This window comes from Ochotona curzoniae, unplaced genomic scaffold (genome assembly GCF_017591425.1).
Source record: "Ochotona curzoniae isolate NIBS_2020 unplaced genomic scaffold, NIBS_Ocur_1.0 scaffold_2453, whole genome shotgun sequence".
NCBI classification, from domain to species: Eukaryota; Metazoa; Chordata; class Mammalia; order Lagomorpha; family Ochotonidae; genus Ochotona; species Ochotona curzoniae.
In genome coordinates this window covers 30970091-30987029 of record NW_024467094.1, presented here as the reverse complement: position 1 = coordinate 30987029, position 16939 = coordinate 30970091, and the positions used below count along the sequence as shown (strand labels likewise).

The window sequence follows — 16939 nt, the reverse complement described above, 5'->3', positions numbered from 1 at the left end:
TCTCCAATAAATAACTACTTGAGCCGGGCGCGGTAGCCTAGCAGTTAAAGTCCTTGCCTTGCATGTGCGGGGATCTCATATGGTCACTGGTTCCAATCCCAGCAACCCTTGGGACCCTGCACCCGCATGGGAGACCTGGAAGAAGCTCCTGGTTCCTGGCTTCAGATTGGCTCAGCTTCAGCCGTTGCGGTCACTTGGGGAGTGAATCATTGGACAGAAGGTCTCCTCTCTATCTCTCCTCCTCTCTGTATATCTGACTTTGTAACCAATCAATAAATCAATCAATAATGTAAAAAATAACTGCCTTTCAAATAATTAAATAATTTTCAAAAGATTTTGATTATATTTGAAAGACAAAGTTGCAGATAGAGGGAGAGGCAGAGGGAAATCTTTCACCTGCTAGTTCACTCACCCAAAGGCTACCACAGCCTGGGCTGGACCAGGCAGAGGGCAGGAGCCAGCTGCTTCATCCAAGCCTCCCACATGGGTGGCAAGGGCCCAAGGACATCAACTGACTCTTGCTGCTTTCCTGAGTGTTTCAATAGGGAGCTGGACCAGAAGTAGAGAAGGCAGGACTCAAGCCAGTGAGCTGATATAGGAAGCTGGCATGGCAGGTGGTGGTTTAATCAACTGCAGAACAACCCTGGCCCCTAGAGCCATGCCAACACCCCAGAGGACTGCCTCATGCCACTTCCTGCCAATTCCTCTCCCACACTGCGGAGTAGTTGTTATTTTCATTTATCTTAAAAAAGATTTATTTATTTTTATTAGAAAGTCAAATATACAGAAAGGAGGAGAAACAGAGAATGATCTTCCGTCCGATGATTCACTCCCCAAACAGCCGCCACAGTCAAGGCTGAGGCCAATCTGAAACCACAAGCCCAGAGCCTCTTTCAGGTCTCCCACCCAGGTGCAGTCCTTGATTGCTTTCTCAGTCCACAAATAGGGAGCTGGATGAGAAGTGGGGCTGCAGGGATTAGAACCAATGACCATATTCATGCAAGGTGAGGACATTAGGCACTAGGCCACTGCACTGGGACCTATTTCCTTTTTCTTTAATATGTATATTTAATTTATTTGAAAGGCAGAGCAACAGAGAGAGAGAGAGAGAGAGAGAGACCTTCCAGCAGCTGCTTCATGCCTCATATACCTGAAACAGCCAGGGCTGGGCCTGGTCAACTCCAGGAGCCAGGAATGCCACCAAGCTCTCCCACATGGGTGGCAGGGGTCCAGGTACTTGAACCATCTTCCATTTTTTTCCCAGTCCCATTAGCAAGGAATTGGATGAGGAGCAGAACAGCCAGAATGTGAATCATATGGGATGTTGGTAGCTTAACCCAGAGTGTCAAGATGCCAGCCCCATATCTTTTTTATTTTAATATTTATTTGAGAGGTAATAAGATAGGGAAATCTAAATGGATGGACAGACAGGAAACTTCCCCTCTACTGGTTCACTACCCAAATGCCAACTGCAGTCAAACATAATCCAGGTCTCCCACGTGGGTGGGCAGGTGCCAGGAATCCAGTGATTTGGACTGTCACCACTGCCTCCAGTGTCTGCATCGGCAGGAAGCTGAAGGCAGGCTAAACCTAGCTGCTTTGATAAGAAATATGAATGCCTGAACTTTTAGGCCAACTGTCCACTGCTCACCAGCCTGGCTGCGGTTTGGTACTGAAGAGGTCTGGTGGCAGAGAGGGGCAGCTGGGAGACGAGAGTGGTCATCCAGGGAATGCAGGAAGGTTTGGGTGAAGTGGTCATTGGGCAGTCACAGAGACATGAACCAATCAGGAAATGATGTAGAATTGTAGGCAATGGGATTGGCTAATACCATCAGTGAAGGGGCTAGGCGGGGGGCATGGGGAGAGGCATTCAGGGAAATCTAGGTGGATAATTGCTTCAGAGGCAGAACCCGGGAAGATCAAGGGCTCCCAGGTAGCTGTTTGATCTCTGACATCTCCGGAGCTTAAGCTGCTATTAGCGTCTAATGCTAGGTTCCCTGCACCCCATATCTTCCTGGAAATGACATTGGTTGTGGGAATCTGCATGCTGTCTACAGCAGACAGACCTGGTCAGGGTACCAGATTTGCTCCTTTCTTCTGTCTCACCCTAAGTTAGAATGTAAAGGATCTCATATTTATGCAACCTGGAAACAATAGCATCCACTCTGCTCAGTTCCAGGTCCTCTGGGAAGCATCCTGTGATGCTTTTTTCCCAACACCTTGCCAAAGTCATTCCAGAAGAGCTCTGTGGGGGGGCCCTGAGCAATGCTGCAAGGCCATCTCCTCTCCTGTTGCTTGCCCCGTCCCCAACCTCAAAGAAACAGAATGGAGAACAGCAGGTGGGTTGATCCATGGGCTTTATCAGCTTTCCCCCCAGCCGGAAATGTCGGCAAAGACAACCTGTACAACACACACAGTGCACTCTGGTAAAGTTTCAGAGGCAAAGGATGGGGTGAAGAGGGGGGCCAAGGAGGCAGCGGGATAGTGCTTCAAGGCTGGGGGCACGCAGTAGCCAAGACCGGGCTGGCAGGTTACAAGATTCAAGGAGGTTTAGGAGAGTAGGAGTGAGAAGCAATAAAGTGCTGTGAGGGGTCAGAACCAAGGGCAGAACATCTGGAGCTGCTGGGAGAGATGGTGCACCTGCAGGCACGCAGAAAAGAGCAGGAGGGCACCAGGCTTGCTGGAAGGGCTGTACCCAGACTGCTTTTTTTTTTGGCCACAGGAACCAGACTGCTGTATAAAAGGGACTGTACAAGGTACCCTATGATACAATTTTTTTTTTTTACATATAATACAAGGCTCTTTCCCTCTTTGAGGTTTAAAAAATAAATGTACAATTCCAGAGCTTTGGATACAAAATATATACAACCCTCAGAATGGAGCCTCAGTTGCTGCTGCTGCTGCCGCTTTCAGAGGGAAAGAGACGGTGCCAGGAAGGAAGGTGAGGCTGGGCCAGGAACCTCACCTAGGAGCTGCTGCTGGGGAGCCCCTGCACCTCAACCCTAGAGGCCCACGATGGGAGCAGGAGGGGAGACTGCGAGGTAACCAAGCCCTGGTCAGAGTCCAGTGTTCTTCAGGGTCTCTCCCATCCGCCCCCCACTGCGGTGGTGTGTATATGGGTGGTGGGCTGTCCCAGGTGCATGGGTCCACCCCTTTCCCACTCCTTAGGGAGGGCCAAGGGGGAGTGTGAGAAGGGGCAGGTACAGTAACCACATTGCTGACATTGGACATAAATGTACAACTCTCTCCCTCAAAAAAATAGGAGGGCAACAGGTACCCCAAATCCTTGTACTGCTGCACCCCTCCTCCCTTTTCCCTCCCCACCAGGCAGAGGGAGGGTCCTCCAGGCAGCTTCAGCCTATGCTTCCCTGAGCATCTTTTACCCACTCAGGGACCTTCAGGAGGCCTGAGGGGGGGACTCGCAAGGGCTGATGGGTAGCCCCTCCCACCTGCTGTTTGCTCTGTGCCCTGGGGAGCAGCCTGCCCCACAAGACTGGGTATGTGGGGCAGCAGGAGCCCAGCAGGGAGGGATGGGGCTGCGGGGGGAGGAAGGGCATGGGAGGCAAGGGTAGCACCGAACAGAAGGAACTCTCTCCCCACAAGCTCACACAGCACGCACCCTCAGGTACCAGAAGCTCCGTACAAGGACACACCACACACACATATACACACATCACACACATGGTTACACAGTATTCCAGGGGCTCCCAGCCCTGGCCAGTGCTCAGGTCTCAAACAGTGCTGTTCTGAGAGACAGAGCCTGGATTGTCCTTCTAGCTGATAGTCCTTTGAGGGAGGGGACAGAGGAAGGGGGTGTGTGGCACCTCCCTCAGGGAGGGCTGGAGTCAGCAAGTGTGGGGTGGGCCTGGCAGAGGCAGGCCACCCAGATCCAAAGCCCTCAGCAGGGATCTGGGGGCAGGTGGTTCATCCAGCCAGCTAGTCCCACAGGGATGGGACTGCGTGTGCCAGGTGCCCATGGAGCCCGCTGGGAGCCCACACAGCATCTCGGGCCTCACTGACTATTAGTCTCCAGCTTGTAGGAGAGCTCGAAGAGAAGGTTCTGGTTGTCTATCACCTGGAACTGGCGCACATAGGCTTTGGTCTGCAGGTGATGGGGGGAAGCTTCCATGTCCAGGCCTGGGGGCAGGGAGAAAGAGGCCGTTAGGTCCCTGGCCACCCTGTTTCCCCTGTAAACCCTCTGAGCAAGGGCCTGGGCTGCAAAAGGTTAGGCTGGAGAGCCTCCAGGAGGCCAAGGGGAGAAGAAGGAAGTCCACGCAGGGAGAACTCTCCCTTACTCCACACCCTATCCTTCCACCCTCGCCAGGCCCACCTTCCCCATAACTCACAGAGGGGCCGGCTCCGGTATCTGCGGATTGTCCTTACTTTTTCGGCCACTGAGTGCTGGCAGATGAAAAGGAACGGGTTGATTTTATCCCCTGCAGCCCCAGTTGCGAAAGGACCCAGGGAGAAGGTGGAATGGGGTGCCAGGTGCACAGGCAGGTGAAGCTGCCCCCAGTGGCCTGTCGGCGTTGCCACCGTGGGTGGATGGGGTGCCACACAGATGCCACCAGGAAGGGGGCAGGAAGGGCAGTTTGGCAAACTGGCCACCCTGGAGGCAGGCTGCTACTTATCGGGGAGGGGCAACCTCTCCCCCCCAGGACGAGGCCCACTCACCAGCTTCTCCACATTCACCAAACCGTCCACGAGGGTCTTACTGCCCTCGTGCAGAAAGGTCAGGTCTAGTGGATGGAGACAGAGCCAAAGGTAAGAGAGGCGGCCATGTCTCCCCCCGACACCCTAGGCCCTCTCCTCCCCCACCCTGGAGCACATGCAGGGGCTGGATGGAAAGGGGGTTCTGGGTGTGGGAGGATGGTGTGAGCCAAAGGTGGTATGTCTGGGAGCCCTGGGAGCCTTGGTCTCACCTTTGAGGATCAGAGGCACAAAGGGAATGACAGGTGGCTTCATCTTGGAGATGACTTCTCGGTAGCTTTTGTGGTTCCGGCAGGGGTCCTGGCATTCCACAGGGCATGGGTCAAGGAGCAGGTAGGCATCCTGCATCCCAGGATGTTCCCCATTCCCTCCCTCCTCCTGGCCCCACACAGGAGTGTGGACAAGGGTGTGGACAGGGGTGCGGTGGGGAAGGCTTGCCAAGATAGTAATCCTTCCACTGGAGGCTGGGAAGGGGAGCAGGCTCCCCCCAGGCACTTACAGAGGAAGCTAATAGGTCAGTGTGTGTGTGTGTGTGTGTGTGTGTGAGAGAGAGAGAGAGAGAGAAAGTGAGAGAGAGAGAGAAAGAGTCAGAGTCCAAAGCCACTCACCGTGAGGTTCTCGAATTTGCGGAACAAGTTCTTGAATTTCCCTGGCAGCTTCTGCAGGGGGTGGGAAGAAGGGGAAAGCCTGTCAGAGTGGGGTCCCTAGAGCAAGGGCCTGTGTATCTGGGAGGGGCTGGGGGGTGAGGCTGGCAGGTGGCAAGGCAGTCTGACCTTGGCCCTTGGCAGGAAGAAGCCCATTGGAACGAATTCCTCCCCGGCAACCCAGATCTTTCCAGATCTCAGGGAAGGCAGGCGTAGCTCAGCTACCTGCAGGCACGCCTGCCACCTGGGCAGGAGCCCCCTGCGCCCAGCTCTTTCCCCACAGAGGCAGGATCGCCCCCCTCCTCTAGAAGGGCAGCTGCCAGAAAAGGGAGACTCTCTTGCCTGAGGCAGTCCCAGGAGATCCCCGAAGTGCCAGGGGGAAGACAGGACAGAGAGCAGGCCCCCCCCTCACCTCCCAGGTGAGTCGCAAGCGGCTGACGGCAGCATTGTCCAGCCCCATGACCACCGCATAGAAGGAGAGCAGGTCCTGGTTCTGCTTGCAGCTGCGAGGGCGGGAGAAGGCATCAGGCAGGTGGCTTTGGCGAAGGCCCTCCCCGCCTCCGCCTCGTGGCCGTCCTCCCCACGCTCCCCACGCACTCACATGGCGGCAATCTTAATGAACTTCTTGAGCAGCTGAGCGCGCTTGCCTGGGGCCTCGCAAAGCAGCACCTCAGTGGCCACCCAGTGCGCGACCTCGCTGCAGCGCTGCAGCAGCAGCTCCAGGTTAGCTGTCTCCCGGCGGCCGCGCTCCCCATGGAACACATAGTCCACGAACTCCAGCTACAGCCGAGGTGGAGGTCAACGAGGGTGCGCGGTGGGTGGGAACACGGCGGCGCAGAGCCGGGAGGAGAGCCAGGCGGGGACAGGATGCAACGGAGAACAGCCAGCATGAATGATCTTCTCTTCCTCCCGGGAGGAGGCAGGCATCGCTAGAGCCTCAAGGCAACCTTCTGGCCCACAGCATTTCTACTGCCTTCTTTGTATTTTCTTAATAGTGAGTACTTGCGCCCAGCATGGTGAAGACACAATCCTCTGTGGGCTGACCCTGAGCCAGGTCCTGTGTAAAGAGCACTCTGCCCCCAAAGCCCTTTGCCATGTTTTTCAGAAGAGCAACCGAGGCTCAGAGGTCAAGGCTGGCTGTGCATTGGTCACAGGCGTGCCCCTGAGGAACCTTCTAACGTCCCCACAGTTACCGCATCCACTGGAGTATTTCTTCCTCCAGCCCCTTCATCCCCACTCTCTCTCCCACAGCACCTGCCTCCCTCTGTCCCCACCTCGTGCACACAGCGGAACAGCTCCCAGTGGAAGGCAGTCAGGTGGTTGGCAACATCCTCGGGCTCCAGCCGGTGGATCTCTGTCTCTCCAGGGGACCCCTGGATCTCTTCGGGGAGGGGAACCTGGTGGCAGGCAGGGTCTCAGGGGTGAGAGATCGTACAGAGCAGCCCCCACCCTCAGCTCTTGCTTACCAGGGCCTCATAGCTGTCCCGGGTACAGGCAAACAGGTGACTGTTGATGCCCAGCGTGGTAAAGACACAGTCCTCAGTGGGCTGGAGGAGGACTTTTTCTGCAGGAGAGCCGGCTGCTCAGTGGCTGTGCTGGCACCTGCACCGCCCCCTCCGCACCCTCAGCCAGCACAGCCAGAAATTCTGAGTCCAGTCCTCACACCTTGAAATGAGGGGGACTCGGGTGATCCCCATGTGTCATGTGTGCCTGAGGTATCTGGAATTTGTCCAAGGAGGATTTCTTTTGCATTTGTAACTCTTTTTTAAAAAGGCTTATTTTTTATTGGAAAGGCAGATTTACAGAAAAGAGAGACAGAAAGAAAGATCTATCCACTGGTTCATTTCCCAAATGGCTGCAATGGCTGGAGCTGAGCAGATCTAAAGCCAGGAGCTTCTTCCAGGCTTCCCATGTGAGTTCAGGGTCCCAAGGCTTTGGGCCATCTTCCACTGCTTTCCCTGGCCACAAGCAGGGAGCTGGATGTCAAATGGAGCAGCCAGGACACAAACTAGTGCCCATATGGGATCCCAGCAGTCACAAGGTAAGGATTTTGCTACTAGGCCACTGAGCTGGGCACAACATTTTCTTTAGCCACCAATATTTTTACACAGCTTTTTCTCATTCTATCATCCCTGGGTCATGGAAAAGGCAGGACTTTTTTGTCTTTCCACAGGGATTTCAGGCCTGCTCAGTGTCTTTAACTTGAAAAATGCAGCCTTGTGGCACAAGAGGTCAAGCCACTGCCTGGGATGCCTGCAATGCAGCAACTCCACTTCTGATTCAGCTTCCTGCTAACACCTACAAAGGGAACACAAGATGGCCAAGTGCTTGGGCCTCTGTTAGCCATGTGAGAGACAGGGTAGAGTTCCCTGGTTCCCAGCTTCGATTTGGCCCAGCCCTGGTCATTGCAGCCAATGAGGGAGTGAGCCAGTGAATACAAAATCTTTGTGTCTCCATGTCTTTGTGTCCCTCTGCTTTTTGAATAAATTAATCTAGAAAGGAAGGAAGAAAGGAAGGAAGGAAGGAAAGAAGGAAGGAAGAAAGAAAGAAAGAAAGAAAAAAGAAAAGCAAGCAAAACAAGGAAGGAAGACAAAGAATGAAAGAAGCAAAAGAAGGAAGGAAGGAAGAAAAGAAAGAAGGAAGGAAGAAAGAAAACCAGTGTCTTACGTGTTGGAAGATTGTAAGCCAGTCCCCTCCCCAGGAGGGTGAGGCAGCATTGAGCTTAGGACCAGTGTTTCCTGAAGTACAGCGTGCATAGAAATCCTTCAAGAGCCTTGTTCAAACTCAGGTTGTGCTCTAACAGGTGCAGTGTGTGGATCAGAGATGCTGTGTTTTTAACAAGCTACCAGTTGTTGCACCTGAGGGCCACACTTGGCGTAGCAAGGGCCTAGAATTCAGCCTTTATCCAAAATGCTGGGCTTGTGAGCTTGTCTCCTTTGGCCACACAATGGCCACCCCTACTCCACCCAGGCCAGCTCTTCCTGATCCTCACCTCCCGAGGAGGCCACGGCTACCAGGATGAGGGACTCCTCTCGCTCTGTGGGCTCATCTGAGTACTGCAGCTTTTCCGTCACGGAGCCCAGGATGTCCTGTACGGAGGCTGAGAGGCGGCTGCGGATGGTCACGTAAGAGTGGTCAGGCATGTAGACCCGGCAAAAAACTGGGCAGGGACAGGAAAGTGGCTTTTCAACAGAGGACAGGGTGGACGTACCAGTGCAGTCCCCTGCAACCTGCTTCTGCTCCTCACCAGGACGACCACCCAGGAGACCCCACCGGGGGTGCCCAAGACCCCCTCCAGGACACTTCCATATGTCCCCCTGCCCTATGCCAATCAGAAAGCCCTTCCCCTCTTCATGCCCACACTCACTCTCATCAGAGCCCCGGAAAGCCACTCGGGTCTGCAGACAGGAGTCTATCCGGCGGAAGTGACGGAAGAGGGGCTTCACCTGCTTGCTGGGTGGCTGGCTGTCCTCTGAAACCCTGGCATGGACACAGCCGGGTATCAGCACGCCCTGCCAAGTAGGCATGGCACCAGGCAGGTGACATCAAGCAGGAACCTTGGAACTGGGTCAAAGATACAGCTCCAGTTTCAGAAGGGAGTTAAAAGGGGTCACAAGAGCATTGGCCAGCGTGGGACAAAGTCTAAGTGACCCACACCAAATGCCACCTTTCCCATGAATTTCGCTCTGACACTCTCTTTCTTGCTAGCAAATATCACTCTATTGCCTCAATTGTTGTAGAACTTTGGGTAGTATGTGCCCATATTCCTGTCTTCTCAGGCACAAGAATATTGGAAGACTGGGATTGGTTCTTACTGAATTTGTTTTTTCAGCATCCATGACCCACAGTGCTGGACACATGGTAAGTGGTAGGTCATGAGTTGTTTGTTGAATTTTGCTAACGAGGATCTCACAGTCTGAGAGGGAGACAGATACATACATAGCTACATCTAACACAAGGCAGGAGGTGTTGGTGATCCAGCAAAGGAGCGAGGAGGTGATGCTGATGTTGGGGAAGGACAAAGTTATCCCTAAAAGGGGAGTTCTGGGAAATTTTCATTGGAAAAGATGGCACTTGACCTGGACCTTGAAGGATGGCAAGAAGAAAGAGGGTGGACCATTGGAGCAGAACCAGCAGCAAGATGCTGGAGATGCAGAAGAGATGCGAGGGGAGGGGGCAGGCAGGCAGGAAGTGTCATAGGTGGGGTGGGCAAGGACTGGGGAAGTTCAGCAGAAGACAGAGAGGGAAGAAAAGATGAACTTGGCAGTGGGCAGCATGGATGGAAGCTCTGGGAACAGGAATGTGATGGTGTCGCTTAGGCAAGTTTGCAAGATCTCTCTCCTGGCAGCCCAGAGAAGAGAAAGGAGAAAAGCATACAGGACCCCAAGCTGGAGCCATGACTGAGGCTGTGACCATGACACTTCAGGGGAGTCATGAGGCCTACATGAAGGTTCTGGCAATGGGCACAGGGAGGAAGGAAACAATTCGGGTAGAAGGGATAGATTGGTGAGTGGAATGATGGGGTGATGGATGGATGGATGGATGCAGTGAAGGAGGGGTGGATGGATGGAGGGAGGATGGAAGGGAGTGGTGAATGAATGGAGGGAGGGATAGTTGGATGGATGGAGGGAGTGAGGGATGGATAGATGGATGGACAGAGGGAGGGATGAATGAATGGAAGGAGTGATGGACAGATGGAAGGAGGGATGAGCAGATCCAAAGATGCACTGGTGTCCTGAGGCCAGTTCACATTGGCTCATAATGTGGGAATTTTGCCAACTATTTCTTAAAATATAACCATGCCAAAAATTTTGTTTTATAGACTTATGGTCAAATAGATTCTTATGGAAGAATATTTTTCCTAATCATTTTCCTGTTCTCTGTGTTCTTGAGGCTACTTCGAGCATCATATATGTATGGTGGAAATCCAGGTTAACAGCTCAGTACTGCACATCCCTTCCTGACTCCACATTCAGTAATGTCATCCTGGTTGCCTGAAATCAGCTACTGGGAGAGTTTACAGCTCGGCTGTCAGCAGAAGCTACACCTCAGGGCTCTTTTTCTCACAGTGCTGGGTGTTAAATATTTACTAGGACACCAATGGATTGCCAGACATGCGAAGAGCAGAATGGAAAAAAAAAAAAAAAGACAAACGACACAGTGCTTCATGTCACCCTTCCATAAAAAAAAGGGGCTGAAATATAAGCACATTGCAGCCAGTAGGCCAGAGGCACCCTGGGTAATAACAGAATACTGGGGGCATTCCCCTCTTGTTCCCTCCCTCAACCCATTCCTCCTCACTTTAACTCCACTGTCTCCACGAGCTGGTGTAGCCTCAGAGTATCCTCTCGGAGGTCCTGGTAAAGAGACTCGTCCTTCATAATCAGCAGGTACAGATCCTGAGCAGAGGAGGGCAGAGAAAATGACAGTAGGGATCGGGACAGGATCTCTCCCTGTCTTGGAGCCTGAAAGAGCCACATCAGCCAAGTCCCCCTGGCATCTTTTTCTTCCAAGGAGGTGATCAGTTTGAGAAGGATAGCTGCTTCCAAAGGCCTCCCTCCTGTGCTCCACTACTTCCAGGGCTTGTTCTCCCACCACTTCTCTTCCCCCAGGCTCACCTTTATGATGTGGCCAGCCCCCTCTTCCTCTTGCAGCAGACCCTGGTAGGTGTCCAAGAAATGGAGAAGCATAGCTAGGCAGGCCTGTTTCTGGCCCAGCCCCTCACGACCCTCCATGGCGCCTGCCTGAACAAAGCTGACCCGTAAGTTAAGAAAAAGTGTTGGCAGGTGACAGATAGACCTGAAGGAGAAGGAAGATAGGTGAAACTGCCCCTAAACATTCTTGAGATCTGCAATCAGGAAAATCACTTCAGGGGTCCCGGAGCAGAGACTTGCTCCTGTCCTGGCTCAGGTTGCAAGGACAACCCCCTCAATCCCTTCCAGTCCTGCCTGGGGAACTCTGCCAGAATCTACCTAACCTCTGGCCGACCCATACAGCCTGGACTTCCGCTGTGGAACTGTAAAAGGTTGATGGAGCTGACAACAACCCTGACTCCATCTCGCCCTAAGGTCTGATGTTTCTACAAGAGCCTGTGGCACTCTCCTCCATGGTCTGCCTTTTACAGGGAGTTCCCAAAATAACTGCGAGAGGCCCTGGGCTTCTAGGAGACCCTATGAATAGCCCAGACAGTGGCCTGAGTGAAGCACAGCTGTGACTTGATGTTCATATCAGACCCTGGAATGACTTCCTGGGCAAGCAGATGTGCAGAGCCATCATTGGGTAGGGAGACACGTGCCCTTGATGGCCTCTCAGCACCTTACGTTTGCACAGAACCCTGCAGTTCAAGAGCCTTCTCACATCCTCTCTTGGGTTCCTCAAGGCAGTTCCAGTGGTAGGACAGGGGCTATTCCCTCCGCTTTTAAATGGAAACTGAGGCCCCAGGAGGTCAGGTGACAGGAGCAGAGGAAGTGAATGCTTTCTAGAGAAGCGCCAAAGCTCTGGTGTCCCCTGTGGGGCACAGAAGATGGACTCCCTCCCCCTTGCACCTACCCACCAAAGGATATTACTGGTGTAGCTCCTGCAGAAATTTCTCCGTGGGGAGGAAGAGCGAGTGAGTGAGGACAATGTCATCCAGCAGGATATCTGCGGAGACCAATGGCACCATTATGCACGTCAGAAGCCCCCTTTCAGGGCCACACATGGGAAGCTCTGCCTCACAGGGTGAGCTCTCTGTAGCCAGGCCAGAGTGCCAGCCACCTGCCCTGTCACGCACGGCACACGCATGCGCACACACGCACACACGTGCATGCGCATGTGTGAGAGTTCTGGGCAGCCGCTGCGGGGGTGGGGTTGACAGCTGCCAAGGCAGCTGGAGGGAGAGGGGCCGCTTTTGATGGCCAAGAGCACTTGCCTTCAGGATCTGTGGGAAGTTGGTCTGACAACCTCCCACACTTGTGAAATCTGCCTGAAAAAGGTGGCCCATAGAATGAGGCCTCTAGACAAAGACAAACTTGCAAACACTGTGGTTAGGGTCAGCATGCATGCATGTGTGTGTATGTGCATGTGCACATGTGTGCCTATCCACGCGTGTCCCTTCTTCCTCCTCTCCTTACTCCCTACCTAACATGCAGGTGGGATTGGAGCCCCCATTAAAAGGGAGTGACTGTCAACTCTTTGATCCCCAAAATCTGGAAATAGAAGCCCTGGGTCCTGTGGGTACCCAGACGTGGAAGGGTTAATGATGGCACTGCAGAGGGGAGGGCATTCACTCATCTTCCCTTTCCCCTCCACACCCCTGTCTGGGCCTGGCTTAGCTAGTCAGCCAGGTACAAGGTCGCCCTGACTTGCAGCCAGCCCTGGGGTGGGGCAGGGCTGCCTGGCACACAGAGACAGGCAGGGCACAGGGGGAGTGAGCCAGCCAGGTGGCTTCCCCAGGACAGGTTAGGGCCAGGTCTCCAGGCGCATGCTGCTCCAGGAGAAACCCAGGGCTCCTGACTGCACTTAGCTCCACACCATCCCCCTACCCTGACCCAGCTGCCAACTCTAGGCATAAACTAGCCATAAAAGTGGAAGGGGAAGGAGAAGCCATTCAGGAGTGACCTATGTCAATTATTTCATTTCACAAGTGAGAAACAGCCTGGAGCTGGGAGGCACCTGGCTGGAGACGGACTGCACACCTGGGCGCCTGCATCTTTGTACTTCCCTCAAGGTGCTAGGGTACACACCAGCAAGCAGCAGGGGCCTGCTGGAGCCTTAGAGAGGCTTTGGCTGGGATGGCACCCTCTCTTCCCACATACCCTGGACAAAACCAAGGTGGCTTGAGAACAGGGAGAATGGGACTGGGGGGTAAGTGTGGCAGGTCAGGATGGGTGGCATTCACTCTGGGACTGGTTTGAGGTCCCCCCAAACCAGTTACTCTGGGGATTTTGCTTGCCAGGCCAGATAATAAGGGTGATGATGAATTCAGGAATCTTACCCCAGGGGAGATTGAGCAGCCTGTGGCTCCAAGCCCCCAGAGAAGTGGGGAGAGGATGAACAGCGCCCCCCTTGCCCCACCATTCCTCTCTTTGCTCAGCTACACTGCTGAGTTCTTCAAGTGAGTCAGGGAGCTTCTAGCCCTGACCCTCCCCCCCCCCCCGCAACCCCCAGATCCGGGGATGGGGACTGGGAACAGGATGCCTGCCATCCTTTCTAGAACATTTTCTCTCCTAGGAGGAGAGAGAAGCCGAGCAGAGGAAGAGGAACATGGGGCAGAGTGGGGGAGAGGCTGCTATGGGGGCTACAGTTTGGCATCTGTTTCTCCCAAGGCAGGCTCTGGTCCAACGCACAGCCTCCCTGGGGAATGTGTCATAGAGACATGGGGTGTGTGGCGTAGGCGGCAAGTTATGGTTAGGAGAGCTCTGTGTGTGTGTGTCTGATATTTTTTCTAATTAAATCCAAAAGGTGTCAGCTCCCCCAGGGCAACTCCAGCCTGCCCAAGGGACAGGGCCTAGGTCCTGGGAAAACTCCTGGAGTGTAATGCCCTACTCCTCACACTTGGGCTGTGGTTCCCCATAGATGTCTGAGGGCAAAGTGGGGGACCACCCATCTTTAGGGTCCTGCCTCAGACACACACACACACACACACACACACACACACACACACACACACACACACACACCCTGGGCTTAGTGCAATGCCTGGAGCTAGATCTGAAGATTCTAGGTCTTAGGTACGAATCTGGGGCCTCGGTTCCTCCAAGGCCCTTCCTTTAGCAGGGATGCTGGTGGCAAGTGTTGAGAGAGCATCCGCGTTGAGGGATTCATCCTCTTAGGGTGTGGCAATTATTTTTTAAACAGGCCTGCACCCACCAGAAAGGTAGCATTCAGAGAAGTTACACCCCTCTGGTCACTCTTTCCCTCATTGACAGCTGAGTCCCCCAGGAGGTGAACCCCCCCATCACTCCCTCAAACTGCTAAGGACAATGGCATCACACTGCTGCTCAACCCCAAAAGGCAACCAGGGTCCCTCCCCCTCCACACCCTCCACTGAGCCAGCCCAGGTTCTGGGGCTTATGGGAAGAGTTGGGGACTCCAGATGGGGTTCTCAGGCTGGGCCACCCCTGCAGGGTGGCACAGGCTGGGCTACGCGGCTTCCATCTTAGTATGTCAGGCCCTAATTCTGGGTCACAGGAGGAGGTAGTCAACATCAGAGAGCCACGGGAGCCTGGGGCTGAGAGGTCCAAGGGGCAGGGGAGAGTGGTTCCGCGGCTTCTCCCTCAACAGGGAGGTAGGTGGGTGGCACAACGGCCACCTCCCCAGCCTCCGCCATGGGGTTATCAGCTAGGTCCACTCGAGCCCAGGCTCCGGCACAGCACCACCCCGGCTCTCCAAGGGCAAGGCAGAGGAACCCCGGGCAAACCCTCTGCTCCCCGGCCCACTCCTTACCTGAAGCGCCGCTGTCCCTGGTGGCCCCTCCGGCCAGCCGCTCCAGAACCCGGTGCAGAAGATGCTCAGGCCGCTCGGGGGCGCCCAGGGGGGCCCAGGGCGGCGGAGTTAGGGGCTCGCCGGGGGACAGCTCATCTGAGGAGTACGAGGACGGGGAACGCAGGGGACCCCCGCCCCCGAGCGAGCCCGGCCCCGACACCTCCTCGAGCTGCAGCCAACAGGGTCCCCCGCTGCCCGGTTCCTCCGTGACCCCCGCCAGTTCGGCTGCTTCCTCCTCCGTTGGTGGATCCAACCCCGGTTCGGCCGGGGGCTCCCTGAGGAAAGCTGGGAGCAGCAGACGCGACACGCTCTGCCGCCGCTGCAGTGGCCGCGGTCCCCCAACCAGACTGCTGCCCCCGCCGGGTCCCCCACCTCCTCCGGGCCCGCTGCAGCTCCCTAGACCCCCGCCGGGACCTCCCGACACCGTTCGCCCTGCCAGTTGCGATGTCTGTTTCTTCAAAAATTTCTCCAGTGGCTTCATGCCACCCCCCCGCCCGCCCCTCTAATAGGGGCCGCCGGGGGACCCAGGTGTCCCGGGCGCGGGCGGGGGGGGCGGAGACACGATGCTCAGAGCCAGAGGAACAGCTCCGAGGGCCGTGCCAAGCGCCGGACTGGGGGTGGGGGTGGGGGTCAGAGGTGCCCGAGGCTCTCTGGCCTAAGGCCAGTAGCCAGTGGCCGTGGCTGGTGCCAGAGGGGAGGAGCGCCTGCTCTCAGCAGCCCCCCATGTCGCCGTGGCCAGCCGAAGGGTTGGCAGGCTGAGGGGCCGGTGTCCCCGGCTCTGCCTTTCTGGGCCGGGCTGCGGCGGCAAAGGCAGCTCGAGCAGCGCAAGGCTGAGAGGACGCGGCGGCGGCGGCAACGGCGGCTGCGCTCCTGGCCCCGGGGAAGGTGGCAGAATGCAGACCGCGCCCCCTCCCCGGGTCTCCGCCCAGTCTCCGCCCCGTCCCTTCCTGGGCCCGCCCTCCGGGCCGCGCGAGGCTTGAACTTGGGCGCCGGTGGCTGACCGCGAAGGAAACCTTAAAGGGCTTGGGGTGGGTCACAAAAATGAAGGGTCTAAGTGAGGGAGTGACTTAACCAACGGAGAGAGTGTTCCTTGCTCCGGGGATTCCTGGGTCGATTAGCCTCATTTCAAAGAATCGGGACAGGTCTTGTGGTCTGCACAACTACCTCGGCTACCTGTACCAGGTGAGGCCTACAAAATCTGTTGGACCCCAAGAGTGTGCACCTTTGTGAGGAGGGCTGAGAGAGCCTCTTGGGTGCACTGGCACTGGGCGCGGTGCCCATCTGCCCTCTCGGGTAGAGCTCAATGGGTGGTGCCAGCCTGGCCTGTGAGGCAGGTACTGACAGGCAGGGAGGAGCCAGGTAGGGCACAGCAGGTTGTAGCAGGTCTGCCTGGGGTGAGAAGAGATAGTGGGCAGGGAGGAGACCAGAAGAGCACTTGAGCCCAGTTGACAGCAGAAGCAAACAGGGTCATGGGGATGGTAAGTCCCAGAACTGCCAACATCACTGAGCCCAGACTGTACGCAGTCATGGAGTGCGAGAAGTGGTGCCAAATGAGCATTCCACAGATTCCTCTTGATTCCTGGGTCATGGGCCTTCTGTCCTTAAGGGCACTGCCCCAGAGAAGAGCACACTTGCAGTGTGAACACACCCGATGAGGCTTACAAGCAGAGGGAGTGGCACCCGGTTCTGGATGGGTTGTGGCCCCTTGGATAGGGCCCCACCCCTGTTTACTGCGCCCCAGCCAGGCAAGCACAGGAATGCTAATGGCTTGGGAGTGGTGGTGGAACTGAACAGGGTGTGTTACGCATGTGTCACTGTGTGTGCATGCCTGGTCACGTGTGTGCTAGAGCATGTGTTCACAGAAATAAGGCTTTGCACACCCATCTGTTTGTGGGTCTGTAGAGGGTACAGTAAAAAGAACGCAATTCTGGTTAAGGAGCTGGATTAAAGGTCTAGGCACAAGCTTCCAGGGCTCCCTTTACTGAACACTAGCCCTTGTTGGGTGGGGAAGGTGGGAGAGGGAGGGACACTGGCTGAAGTGGCTTGGAACTCTCCAGATAGCATTTTATGAACCAAATGGGAAGAGAGGAAGAGTTTCTCGCCCAGCACATGCCACAGTT

At 55.4% G+C, this 16939-nt stretch overlaps 1 protein-coding gene across 1 annotated transcript; it reads right to left on the bottom strand.

Moving 5' to 3' along the window:
• Positions 1-4012: 4012 nt before the first annotated feature.
• RAPGEFL1 (Rap guanine nucleotide exchange factor like 1) lies at positions 4013-15300 on the bottom strand. The gene is made up of 15 exons (XM_041001195.1): positions 14781-15300; positions 11918-11996; positions 10973-11108; positions 10656-10753; positions 8722-8834; positions 8347-8514; positions 6821-6918; positions 6629-6751; positions 5956-6134; positions 5767-5857; positions 5319-5369; positions 4923-5010; positions 4675-4739; positions 4347-4401; positions 4013-4137 (listed from the first exon to the last, which is right to left on the bottom strand). Exons 1-15 carry the CDS (start codon positions 15298-15300, stop codon positions 4013-4015), a joined length of 1989 nt encoding a protein of 662 aa, XP_040857129.1.
• Positions 15301-16939: the final 1639 nt, after the last annotated feature.

What these genes read in the sequence shown, in the direction of transcription:
- RAPGEFL1 (XM_041001195.1), bottom strand. Translation starts at nt 15,300, where the DNA reads ATGAAGCCACTGGAGAAATTTTTGAAGAAACAGACATCGCAACTGGCA. An exon ending in TTCATTAAGATTGCCGCCAT is followed by an intron (nt 5,858 to 5,955) that starts GTGAGTGCGTGG and finishes CCGCCCTCGCAG; the next exon opens with CTGCAAGCAGAACCAGGACC. An exon ending in TGGTGAATGTGGAGAAGCTG is followed by an intron (nt 4,402 to 4,674) that starts GTGAGTGGGCCT and finishes TTCATCTGCCAG; the next exon opens with CACTCAGTGGCCGAAAAAGT.